Source organism: Rutilus rutilus, assembly GCF_951802725.1.
Source record: "Rutilus rutilus genome assembly, chromosome: 18".
NCBI lineage: Eukaryota > Metazoa > Chordata > Actinopteri > Cypriniformes > Leuciscidae > Rutilus > Rutilus rutilus.
The window spans coordinates 2,558,483-2,570,884 of NC_140231.1; the positions used below are offsets into that span (position 1 = coordinate 2,558,483).

Sequence of the window (12,402 nt, forward strand, 5' to 3'; positions counted from 1 at the left end):
ATCAAACCACAAAAGGCAAAGAAATCACTCACTGCTCTTCACTGAATAACTTGTGAAACTTTAAAGGCATACTTCACCTCTGGAAAGATGAGTGTGTATTTAAAATGGGTCATTTATGGAGAAGAAATGTGAAATTATTTTTGAATTTGGAGCCTTCTAGACTGAGAAAAGCCAGAAAATGTATTTTTGGCTCATGTGGATGAAAGACAACAACTCCCAGAATGCACTTGCTTCGCTGTTCTACGAGGCCACTCCCAAGCCACGCCTACCGGTAAGAGCGCGCAGTTAAACAACTAGGCTTCACCAACCGGAATGAATTCAGTTAGACTGAAACAAAAGGTGTGCATGTAAACAATGAATGGCGACCGCAGAAAGCAAAAGCCGAATCCCGGACATTTTGGACGATCTCGACGGCCGGACATGTTGAACACATGCGGGACAGCTCCCCCTACTGGCTGGAGTCTCTCGCCTCTGGACAAAAAATCCTCCGATGACGTAAAATGACGATTTTTGCGTCATCTGAGGATTTTTTTTTTCGGACAAAAAATACATAAATCTGTGGTCTCAGGGGGACATGAGGGAGGGAAGCACGGTCACTCGACAATACTACAGGGTTTCTACTGATGCAAAGCTTAATGCTAAATCCTGAAGTATCCCTTTAAGGATTCACCTATTTAGTTTATACAGTGAAGATTATATGTAGTGCTGTTTTACATTTGATTACTTTATTCAATTTCTGTACCGGAAAATAACTTTATTTCATTAGTATCTATTGCATTTATTTGTGTTGTTGCTTGTAAGTTTAATGATTTGCTCTTTTTTTTTTTTTTTTGGTAAATGACTCTTTTCTTGTCTTTTAATAATCTTTGAAATTTATATGTGTTAGTTTAGTTTGTTTTTAGCTGTGGTATTGACATGGGATACGGAGAATTGTTCAACATCACTGGTATCTACAATCGTCTCATAACCTTTATTTATTTATTTATAAATTGAATCATATCGGGACATGTTTCGATATCCAGTCCTAATCAGTATTCATATAACTGAAGTAAAAATGCTTTTTTTAATACCGTGGCACTTTAGCTTTGCAATAAACACTGGCATAACTACCATAGAAGTGTATACTTTTAATGCATTTCTGCCGTTTTTAATATATTGCCCTGCCCTATATTTTAAGGTTTCCTTCATGTTATGGTTTTACTATCAGCATTTGATTGAGTTTTTTCCTTGTACTATGTGACAAACAACAATTGCAGATATATATATATATATATATATATATATATATATATATATATATATATAGTGAAGAAATCCCTTGCTGGCTTTCTAACTAACACTAATCCACAAATACAGTGTGGAATAAACCTGTGCCTTCTGAAAAATGGTGTTAATTTTTTACTGTTGATTTTACATTTTGAGTACAAAGGGCTTCTTTAAAGAAGTTAATATTGCACAGAGGCAAGCTTGGGTTAGAAACGTTGCGTCTCTGCGTGTGTTAGAGATTAAACGTCATCTCATATCATGATTATAGTGACAAAAATGATCATGTTGTCTGGAAATGTTCAAAAAGTACTGATACACGCACTGAAATTATTTCAACAAACAGCAAATCTAGCAGCGCTATGCACGCTTCTTAGCACAAACATTAAAATAATGACTTTAATTTAAATTTAAATGAACAAAAACATGTTGGTTTGGTGATTTACAACATCTACTAACATGCTTGAATAAAGTTTGACAAATATATATATATATATATATATATATATATATATATATATATATATATATATATATATATATATATATATATATATATATATATATATATATATATATATGATCAGCCTCACATTTCAGCCATTTAAAAAAAAAAAAAGGATGAATCAAAATAAGGTATTTTATTTGCTCCATTGTTAATTCTAGATGCATTATTATTCAAGTTTAGAATTAAAAGCTGATGAATTGGTGATCTAATGGATTTTAGAATGCACATTCAATTATTGCCCATTAACTGGTTAAAATATATAACAATGCATATTTTCGCATTGGTCTGACGGGCTGAAGGAAAAAATGTAAATCCACTCTCTGACAGTAGGTGGCGCTTATGAAAGCAGAAATAGAGCGGTTTCCTTCAGGGATTCATTAATATAATTCATCCATATAGAATTATTTGTTTTAAAATAATGATGCGGAATTCCTGGTGAAAAACTACATTACCCACGATACAGAAAATTACACCAATCAGAGAGTCGAAAAAAGCAAAACGCACCAATCATGCTTAAGCTCCGCCCACTCCCATGAAGCACTGCGTAATCGAGTCGATCTCCCTACACTCTCAAAATACTTAAATGTTTATATATATATATATATCATCATTTGTAAATGAGTAGTTTTAACTTTCTCCATCATTTTTAATTTGATTAAAGCCGAAGTTCTTGTACCTTTTGTCTTTTTGTATGATTTTTAAAGTGTTTTTTTGCTTCAAATCAAAGTTTGTAATGTTGTGCTTCTCCTCGTAGCCGGTTCGTTTGGTTCATGGCTTATAGCTTATAAATCTTTAATGAAAACCTTTTAAAAAATCCCCATGGGAAAAATGAATGGATAAAATACTTGCACTCTACGGTTCAAACATTGAAAAAAACCAAGCAAAAACACCCCAGTGCCAGCTTCAGATGAAAGTGAGTGACTTCAGGGAGTCGGTTTTAGGTCCTCTCTCAGATCTTCATGTATTTTAAGGTCATTAATCAAAAGAATACAAATGGCATCTTGTCTTAATAATGTACCGTCATCTATAGCTGTACAATAGATGTCCAAAACACTGTGTGCTATAATGTCTGTACACTTTTACACTTTATAAATGAAGACAATAAATTAATAGATTAACCCACTTCTCCCGGGCATAATAATAATGCACATAAAATGTGGGCCAGAATCTTTCCCAGTATAAGAGAATATCGCTCTACATCGACTAAAACACGCACAAGTTCTCTCATCTACTCGGATGTATTTGCATTTTAACAAAGAAATGAAAATGCATACAAATTGGTTAAACCCTTTACCCTTTTATTTGCATGTTACATAGCCATGCATGTCCCAGTTTAAAAGCTCAAGCATCCGGTTAACCTTGAAGTGTTTTGATTTTAATATTATTAAAGTAATTAGGGCCTCAGATTGACTGACTGAACATGATATACATGATTCACTGAATCCAAAACACCTTTTTTTTGTAGTTTAAACAGAGACGATAGTTTTCAGAAACTTACTTTTCACATTTTCAGGCCCTCAAAACACAGTTGTTGTGTAAATGAACGGCCAAAACGCTTACGTTTTTAGTTGAAAACGAGTTTCTAAAGACATTATATTAGTATAATTAGACTGTTTTCATGTCTCATAACTTGTGACTTTTACGAGTAAGAAAGTGTTAGTCTTGATAAGCTTCTTTCATTAAAACTCTTGATTCAGTGATTGGTTTGTGATTCGTCCCTCAAACACATTTATAGAAGTACATACATAGATTTACATAGTTTTAGTTAAAAAAACAGCCATCATGTTCAGTTTGTTGTCTTAAATGAACTGTGTTTAAGAGTTAAAATAAAAAAATCTTGTTATTTATCATACTTGACCAGTAAGAGATGGCGTGCCGCTAATCCCTGCTTATTTTAGGATACAGGCTAATTCACCCACATGGTTTAGTGAAGCGCATCGCTCTGTTTTAAAGTTGATTATTATTATTACTTCTCATCATTTTTATAAAACACCAGGATGGTTAGTCAGTTGATTTTGGTGATTCCCATATTGCATCTAATTGCCTCATGGCCTCCTGGGTGTACTAATGTTTCTGACACGCTTTCCCCCCTAGATTTGGAGAAAACCGTGTCTGGCCCTTTAAGGAAACTGACGCTGCTAGTGTTGGCTCAGGCCCAAGTGGGGGAGGGCATGTGTTTACTGAGAGACCGCAGCTGATTGGCTGCCCTAAGTCTTCACATCATAGAGAGGAGGGGCCAACTGGCATAAAATAACATGTCCTTATAAGGGCGTTGGTGGACTGCACCATTCTCCACAGCACACGAGGGGTGTCCTCCTTTAGAGAAGCAGGGTTTTTAAGGATTTGTGTCGATCAACTTCACATTACGGGACTTCACATTGGAGGTATTATTGATAAAATGCAGAAGGATGAGTTTTATCATTAGTGTTGGTTTTGTGAAACTTGTATATTATCAGTTTGTTTTTCTTCTTGATGGGCAAATGGTTACTCTGTCAAACTGTACATTTGTTCCAGAGCTTCTGATATGGCACACTTTAGTGTTGTATTGTGATGTGCTCACCTCTGTATGCTTGAGCTGTGCCTCCTCTCTTCAGCTTGAGTGGTTTGTTCGGTAGACAGACTATAACCTCCCCTCCCTAAAGTCAGATTTATCTCAACTCCCAGGAAATACAGCAGTGACGATTGAAGCGTGAAAGCTGCCGATCAAGAAAACTGTGCCTCAAAAGTGGACGGTACTAAACCGGAGGGAGCCGTAGCTGGAAAGAGCCATCGAGTTGTCTGGAATTTTCTCTCAATCCTCTTCCAATGGTTCATTGGTTGAGGCCATGGCCTCTCAGTCAGGGTAAGCTAAAGCACCAGCCATGTTTTCAGTGAGCAACTCCTATAGTAGTCACGGCAAAGTTTGAGGCCTTCTCTGCATACCGTTCTTCTTTTATTTCTTTAGCTTAGTTTTAGTTCTTAGACTTTATTGTGTCTTGTCTTTTTTTTAAAGTTGATTTTAAAATGAGCCGTGCACTGACTAAGAGTCAGAATATTCTAGATGGGCCGGATGGATAATAATCTGGATTATATTACTGTTTGAAGAGCCCTTTTGGAAATATTGATATTAAGACACTTTAGGTGACCTGTGAACGTTTGCTCTATCCTGAAACTGCTTATTCTTTGGGCATGTAGAAACATATGTGGAAAAATATAAGACATCTATATCTTTCAGGTTACCTTTTCATACTTTACTTCAGTCGACACTTCAGATTGCTCCATGGACATTTAAGCAATCCCGTCAAAAGACATGTCAATTTCCCAGCAATACTTTCTGATTGTCATTTAATCACCCAGCTTGCTTTACACTTGCATCATAGGATGTCAGCGCCATTGTGTCATGTGAGAGATCTTGGCAAATTTTGGATGAATAAAAGCCTGTTCACACTAAGGACGCGAACCATGAAGATACAGTTCTCAATATAAGACTATAACGATAACGATGTCGTTTGGAATCACTTTCAGATCGTTTCTTTCCGGATTAACTGGAAAATCATTGACAGCCAATCAGAATCCATCCTGTTTTAAAGAGCTCGAGCATTTAAAGAACCATATCGTGCGCTGGTGTGGACGCTAGTATAGTTAATATCAGTTCTCGTTCTTGGTGTGAACGGGCCTTAAATCAGAAGTGGGACTGTACACTTAAATCAGGATATGGTGTCCGTGTTTCCTTCCCAGCGGAGATCCGGACACTGCTTTTTTTGGAGCAGATAAACTTTCCACAGAGGAAGCCGGAGTACTTTGTAAAAGAAAAAATCCCTAAACACTCAAAAATAGTCAAAAGATGAGAATCTTGGGGCCCAGAGAGCCGAAGCAGTGATGCCTAAGAAGTTTTACCAAAAAAAAGTTAATATTTCTAAGTTAACTGGATAAGAATATAAAAAGGTTAGATCAGATGTTTCATCAGGCTATTTATTTGACATTTAGACTCATACATGTATGGCACATGACTGAGGTGCAGGTTTACCTCTTAACGTATGGGCCATTTTAATATTTTGCTCAAAGTAATCAACTACTAAAAACAAACTACGTAGATAATCTAATAATCAACTCTCATCATTGAAGACAAAACTAACTTGTAAACTAGTTTTTTGGTCTTCCCTTGCCCTCTCTAAATCATTTTACAAATTCTAACATTGTTTATTATGAGATCCTCTTAATATGCTGGTTAATAATGCTAAATGTATGGGGTTTTGTCAAACGGTCAGAGTCATGTCTGACAGATAAAAAACAACTGTATTCGCTGTATTCTTGTTTTCTGACACATTTTAGAAAAAGCATCTATTTTTCTGCTACTGTAGTTAAAATAACCGCTTCATCTGCAGCTCTTAAAGGGATAGTTCACCCAAAAATGAAAATTAGCCCATGATTCACTCACCCTGAAGCCATCCTAGGTGTACATGACGTTCTTCTCTCAGACGAACACAATCAGAGTTATATTAAAAACTGTCCTGGCTCTTCCAAGCTTTATAATGGCAGTGAATGGCTGTATGTCTTTGGAAGTCCATTAAAGCGCATCTATCCATGATTAAAGTGCTGGAAACGGCTCTGCGGGCGTCTGAAGTGAAGCGATGCGTTCGTGTAAGAAAAACATCCATATTTAAAAGTTTATCGACTAAAATAACTAGCTTCCGGCACGTGTGAAAGAGTTAGCGCTTGACCCGACGCACAACGTAATGATGGCAATTGACGCCTCTTGTGGTTCAAACAAACAGGGCTGGGCAACCGCGTTCGTCATTACGTTGTGTGTCGGGTCAAGCGCTACTCTTTCGCACGCCGTCTGCCGGAAGCTAGTTATTTTAGTCGATAAAGTTTTAAATATGGCATCGCTTCAGAAGAACTTTATTAACGCCCCGGAGATGCACTTTTATCATGGATGGATGCGCTTTTATTGACCAAACAGAAACGGCCATTCACTGCCATTATAAAGCTTGGAAGAGCCAGGACATTTTGTGTGTGTGTGTGTGTGTGTGTTTGGGGGGGGGGGTAATTTCCTAATGCCCCAAGTATACTTTGAAAGCGTATACCTTGCTCTTGAGCCAGGTTTGAAACTGAAGTGGAGTACATTATGATCTAACCCTTCTGCTGTTCACGAAGGCAGCGAGTGTGAGATGCATTGCTGAGGCTTCAAACACTCGACGTTATTGAAACGGTAGGGCCTGTTGACTGGACAGAGAGAGAGAGAGAGAGGTTCAGGTGTACACACCAGCTCATCAGCAAAGACCATTAATGGTTTGACTAATTGGATTTGGTGTAGTGTGTGTGTGTGTGTCAAGCGTCTGCACGTTGCATCGGTCGTTTGAGTGGTTTTGTCGTGCAAACGCTCTCCCATTAGCACATTCACTCGCTGAGCTTTCTCGCCGCGGCCATCGGAGCCCTTCTGTTACCTTGACCTGATCTAAAGCCCCCGCCGTGATGTCACACACCTCACGTTCACTGATCTAATCACTGATGCTCTCTGTTGACGTCTGTTGTTTTAATGAATTGGCCTGTAATATCAAGGGATTTTTAACTCACACACTGTTAGTGATTTGTTTTCACTCTAAGAATAATAGGTTTTGTACAGACTTAATGCATTAACTCTTTCTCCTTTTTCTTGCTTTCTCTCATCCATCTTTTGTTTGTTCGCTCTCTGCTGCTCCCTGTCTTTCATTCCCGCTCTCCTCTCATTTGTTTGTTTGTGCTCTCTCCTGCTGTTTTTGCCCCCCCCCCCCCCATTAATTTTTCATCCTTTCACTGTTTTGTTTTCCTCCCCCTCTTTTTATTTGATCTTTTTTGCTCACTTAATTTTTGTCGTCCCTTTGATTTTGAAACGAACCATAGTTTTACCGCTGAACCTGTAGTTTTGGCATGGTTATGGAGGTACAGTGAGTATAACTAACTAGTGAATTGCCAGCTTTACCCGAGAAACGAGTTGAAACCTGTATTTTATGCTCCACGTAGTCTCGAGCGTTCATTAATAAGCCTCTGCACAACATTACATCGAGAGAGTAGATTTCATCCTGTTGTGGTTTTGAATGACGATCTGAACCGATAAGAATATGTCATCTTAATAATTTGACAGTAAAAAAAAAAGGAAAAAAAGATGCACACATGCACATCAAAGACTGACAGATGTTAGGACGTTTCATTGGCTGTTAGCTGTACTTTCATCAGAATTTCCAGTGTGGTAAATGTTGGCCGAATCTGAAACTACTTTTGCAAGTCCTGTCGTTATTAGGCCACATGTAGTCATTCGGTGATGGATAATGATGGCGTGTGTGAAACATTACATAACGTGTTTGGTTAGCCGAAGCACACAGCGTAAAACATCGATGGACAGACTCAAAGTTTGTGTCAATCTAACTCTAACATCGAGCTCTCCTGTCTTTTTCCTCTGTGAAATAGCCCCGTTTTGATTCCTAAACCAGAGCAGGGAACCACGCACATCTCTGCTTGACTCCTGTTTATTTTTCCATTTGTTGTTCAAATGTGTAACTTTGTCTTGGTTTAAATGTAGCTGAAGGTGTCAGGAAGCTATTTTCTCTTTGATTCTTCACTGCTTAGTGACTCTGTCTCTGTTGTTAGCAACATGAACCGTGAAGACCGGAATGTGCTCCGTATGAAAGAAAGGGAAAGGAGAAATCAAGAAATCCAGCAGGGAGGAGAGGCCTTTCCAGCTAACTCCCCCCTCTTTCCTGAACCTATTAAAGTTGTAAGTTCATTTTGTTTCTTCTTTTTTTCATTTTTTTTATTTATTTATTCATTTATTTTTCGCCCTGTAGACCTCATTTAATCTTGGGTGGTTGTTCCTTTTTGGTTTTCACATTCTCTGATATATATATATATATATTATGCTCCATTAATCTTCCTCCTCAGAGGAGAACCCACTACTGATGAAAGCTTTGTGGCCATACAGTTGTACAGTGACGGTAATTACAGAATGATTACAAAATGTATGCACTGTGCTGATTGGTGTATATTAACCAGAGCTACACAATTCTGGATAAAAATGAGAATCACTGATTTTTTCGTTTCAAATAGCGATCTAGATTCTTCCACGATTCTTAGCAGACGACTAAACAAAGGCTCTGACGAAATGGTAATTGCTGCAGTCCATTTAAAAATGTTAAATTAATCTGAGTTAATGTTTAAAATGCATGGTTTGAATGAATGATTCAATGACTCACTCATACAGACTTCACTTGTTTCTGGATGAATCTTTCGAATGAATGATTCAATGACTCGCTCATAAATACTGGTTCCATTTTTTTTTTTTATGAATCAGCATATTTGATCAAATCTCTTGAGTGAATGATTCAATGACTCACTCATAAATACTTGTTCCATTTCTTAATGAATCAGCATATTTGACCAAATCTCTTGAGTGAATGATTCAATGACTCACTCATAAATGCTTGTTCCATTTCTTAATGAATCAGCATATTTGACCAAATCTCTTGAGTGAATGATTCAATGACTCACTCAATAAATGCTTGTTCCATTTCTTGATGAATCAGCATATCTGACCAAATCTCTTGAGTGAATGATTCAATGACTCGCTCATAAATACTTGTTCTATTTCTTAACGAATCAGCATATCTGATCAAATCTCTTGAGTGAATGATTCAATGACTCGCTCATAAATACTTGCTCTATTTCTTAATGAATCAACATATCTGACCAAATCTCTTGAGTGAATGATTCAATGACTCGCTCATAAATGCTTGTTCCATTTCTTAATGAATCAGCATATTTTACCAAATCTCTTGAGTGAATGATTCAATGACTCACTCAATAAATGCTTGTTCCATTTCTTGATGAATCAGCATATCTGACCAAATCTCTTGAGTGAATGATTCAATGACAAATACATATTTCGACAGTCACCTGTCGCCACCTACTGGTGTAACGATGTCATCGATACAATCGTTATTTCAAGCATCGTTACTTTCTAAAGCTGATTTGCTCTATTTTGATCGCTTCTGTCGACATCGGTGTTTATATCTGAACTCTAAACTTTTATCACGGTACTTCTGTGATGATATGAATGATTGCACGACAGAAATAATAATACTGTGTGGCTGTTTGTGACGCTGTTTCATACCTATACATGACAACTGCTGTCTCTGGATCGTACTTTGTTCACATTTAGTAACGAGATCACACTCTTTTAACGATTAATCGTGCAGCTCTTATTAACCTCAACATTAACTCTTATTAAGCTTAAGTTCGAAAGATTTAGCCTCTATATAAAATGTAATGATAGCAAAAAAGATGCTTTAATTGCTGGATTTAAACACCGCATGTAGGCTTACTTTATGCAATATTAACTTCATTCATTATGTATTTTGAAAACTGGAAATGTGCTGTATCCAGAGACAACTATCAGTAGATTTTCTTTTTATATACACACACACACATCACTAATGGCGTTTACATGCTGCTCCTTTGTGCTTCAAACAATACCATGGTATATGTCCCAAAAACCATGCTTTGTACTGTTTTTATTGGCGTCAGTCAGGTTTCATTTGATATTTCAACCCTTACGGTTATTGCAGGGCATTTTATAGGTAAGTACTTATATTGTTAGATGTACTGTTTTGTGAACAGTCTGTTCCTGGCTAGTATAAAATGTCTGTTGGTTAATGGCCAGTTAACTTCCGTTCCTAAATATGTGGTAAGTCCTCGGCAAATTGTTGCCCACTTTCTAGTTATACACGGATAAACACTGTGTAGTTTACTCTGCCAGGTGTGAAGTAAAGAACATTCCCAGTTAATATGCTCAAAGAAACTTCATAATTTTTCATCAGATGCTATAATTTGAGCTGTGAGTTTGCAGTCTGAATTCAGTGTGATGAGAGCGATATGAAATGTAGTACGAAGACAATAGCATTTATTTTGTCGATTGGTTCAACGGATCACAAAACTCACGCTTCGGATCATATTGCAGTTTTTAAGTCACGGATCGGATCATTTTTCGGATCAGCAAGAAAAAAAGTAATATTTTGGTGGTGGGGTTAAATTAGCTAAGACACTACTTGCCTAACTAATAAAGTTCAAACATTATTAAAAGCTAGCTAGTGAACATTCAGTAAAAAATAAGAAGAAATACATAGATAAATACAATATAACAAAGTTTCAAATAAAGTAAGGTCTAACCGTAGTATTCAGTATTAAATGTAAAATAACTCAAGTTTTTACTGTATGCATTTAATATAGATTAATCTTAGCTGTTCTGTTGTTTAAATAACATTAACACGGACAGCTGCAGGTATTTATAGGCTGCTGTCACTTTAAGACCTAAAGCACGGATCCAATATAAAGATACACATCTGATTTCTTTCTTAACTGTTTATGCTCAATTAAGATCTAACCGGCTGTGCTTACGAGAATACTTTTTGGGTACGTCAGAATCAGAATACGTAGTTTGTGCATAAAAATGTCCGTCAAAACCAACACGCGTTGAAGGATGTTCACTGACCCGGTGAAGTTTTACAATCGAATTGGCGTTTGTTCTCTTCAGCACGCAGTGTGTGAAGTACTTCACTCAGTTCCCTGATCGTTCCCGGTACATCTCAGCGAGTGAAGAACAGATTCATACTCTAGTGCATGATGTATTAGGGACGTTATCGTCTCTGACGGACAGCATGTTGAAGCCAGCCGCCATTTTCTCCCTCTTCTCGGAAAGCGATGACTCGTTCAAAACATCCGGTAGTTTGGGTTTTCCAGGAGATGCATGTAGTCCCTCTGCTTTTCGTAAATGCCACCGTGTATTGTGCACGTTATTTTTTGACAGACATCAATGTTGTGGTATGGATTTGAAAACCGGACTGTAAGGTAATAATTGGAGTGATTGATGCACATGAATGCATGTCGTGGTAACATGTAAGGGGTGAACAGTTTGATTTTTAGCTTTTTTGGTAATTATAAAACATGCTGGAGACGTTCGAAATGCTTTTTGCGTAGTTCATTATTCTTATTTTACAGAATGACGTTTATTTCCTGGCTTATGTTACTCAGAGACTGTCAAAAATGTTACATTCTTCTATCGCAAATTCGTTGACTTTTGAAAATCAAGTTCCTTTTTATACCAGAAAAGGATGCGTAGTTTATTTATTATTATTATTATTATTATTATTATTATTGGCTCTCTTAACAAAAATCGTTCTTTTTAACCCATGAAAATGCAGATGCTGTTGTAAATAATAATGAAAAATCACTTTTCAACACTGTTACCCCTTAGCAGATCTTGTTGTACAACTCACCAGATTTTAATATTTCCAAACCTTCTGAAATTGCCTGGCAAGCACAGTGTCTTTGCTGTGTTGACACACTTCCCTTTGAAACAGGAAGTTTTGGCTTTGTTTTTGTTTTTGTTTTGTAGTGTGTTCTGTTTTATTGGACTAAAGTCTGAAGTGTAAGATGTGTCTTTTAGTTTGAGTTAAATACATTTTAAACGTGTATGTCTGCTAAATCTGCGTTAATTTTTAGGAAATACACCAGTGTGTGTGTGTTTAGGTCTCAAAGCTAGCAGACATGGACCTAAAACGCTACGTTTATCTCAAAAAAGCTGAGATATTATAGTCACACATGTTACTGTAAAGAAGATT

General features: G+C 36.9%; 1 protein-coding gene across 7 annotated transcripts in view; it reads left to right on the forward strand.

The window, feature by feature from the left end:
- The window catches only part of aff4 (AF4/FMR2 family, member 4), a 56,985-nt gene that overhangs the window by 9,327 nt on the left and 35,256 nt on the right, over window positions 1-12,402 (forward strand). For 3 of the 7 annotated variants that reach the window (XM_084386859.1, XM_084386858.1, XM_084386861.1), the window contains exons 2-3: window positions 4,436-4,613; window positions 8,378-8,504. The exons of 2 other annotated variants lie outside the window; for them this stretch is intronic. In XM_084386859.1, coding sequence (XP_084242985.1) covers window positions 4,597-4,613; window positions 8,378-8,504 — 144 coding nt within the window. In that variant the 5' untranslated portion in view covers window positions 4,436-4,596. Of the gene's footprint in view, window positions 1-4,435; window positions 4,614-8,377; window positions 8,505-12,402 lie in introns of those variants that run through there. 2 more of the 7 variants (XM_084386860.1, XM_084386863.1) reach the window with 2 other exon arrangements.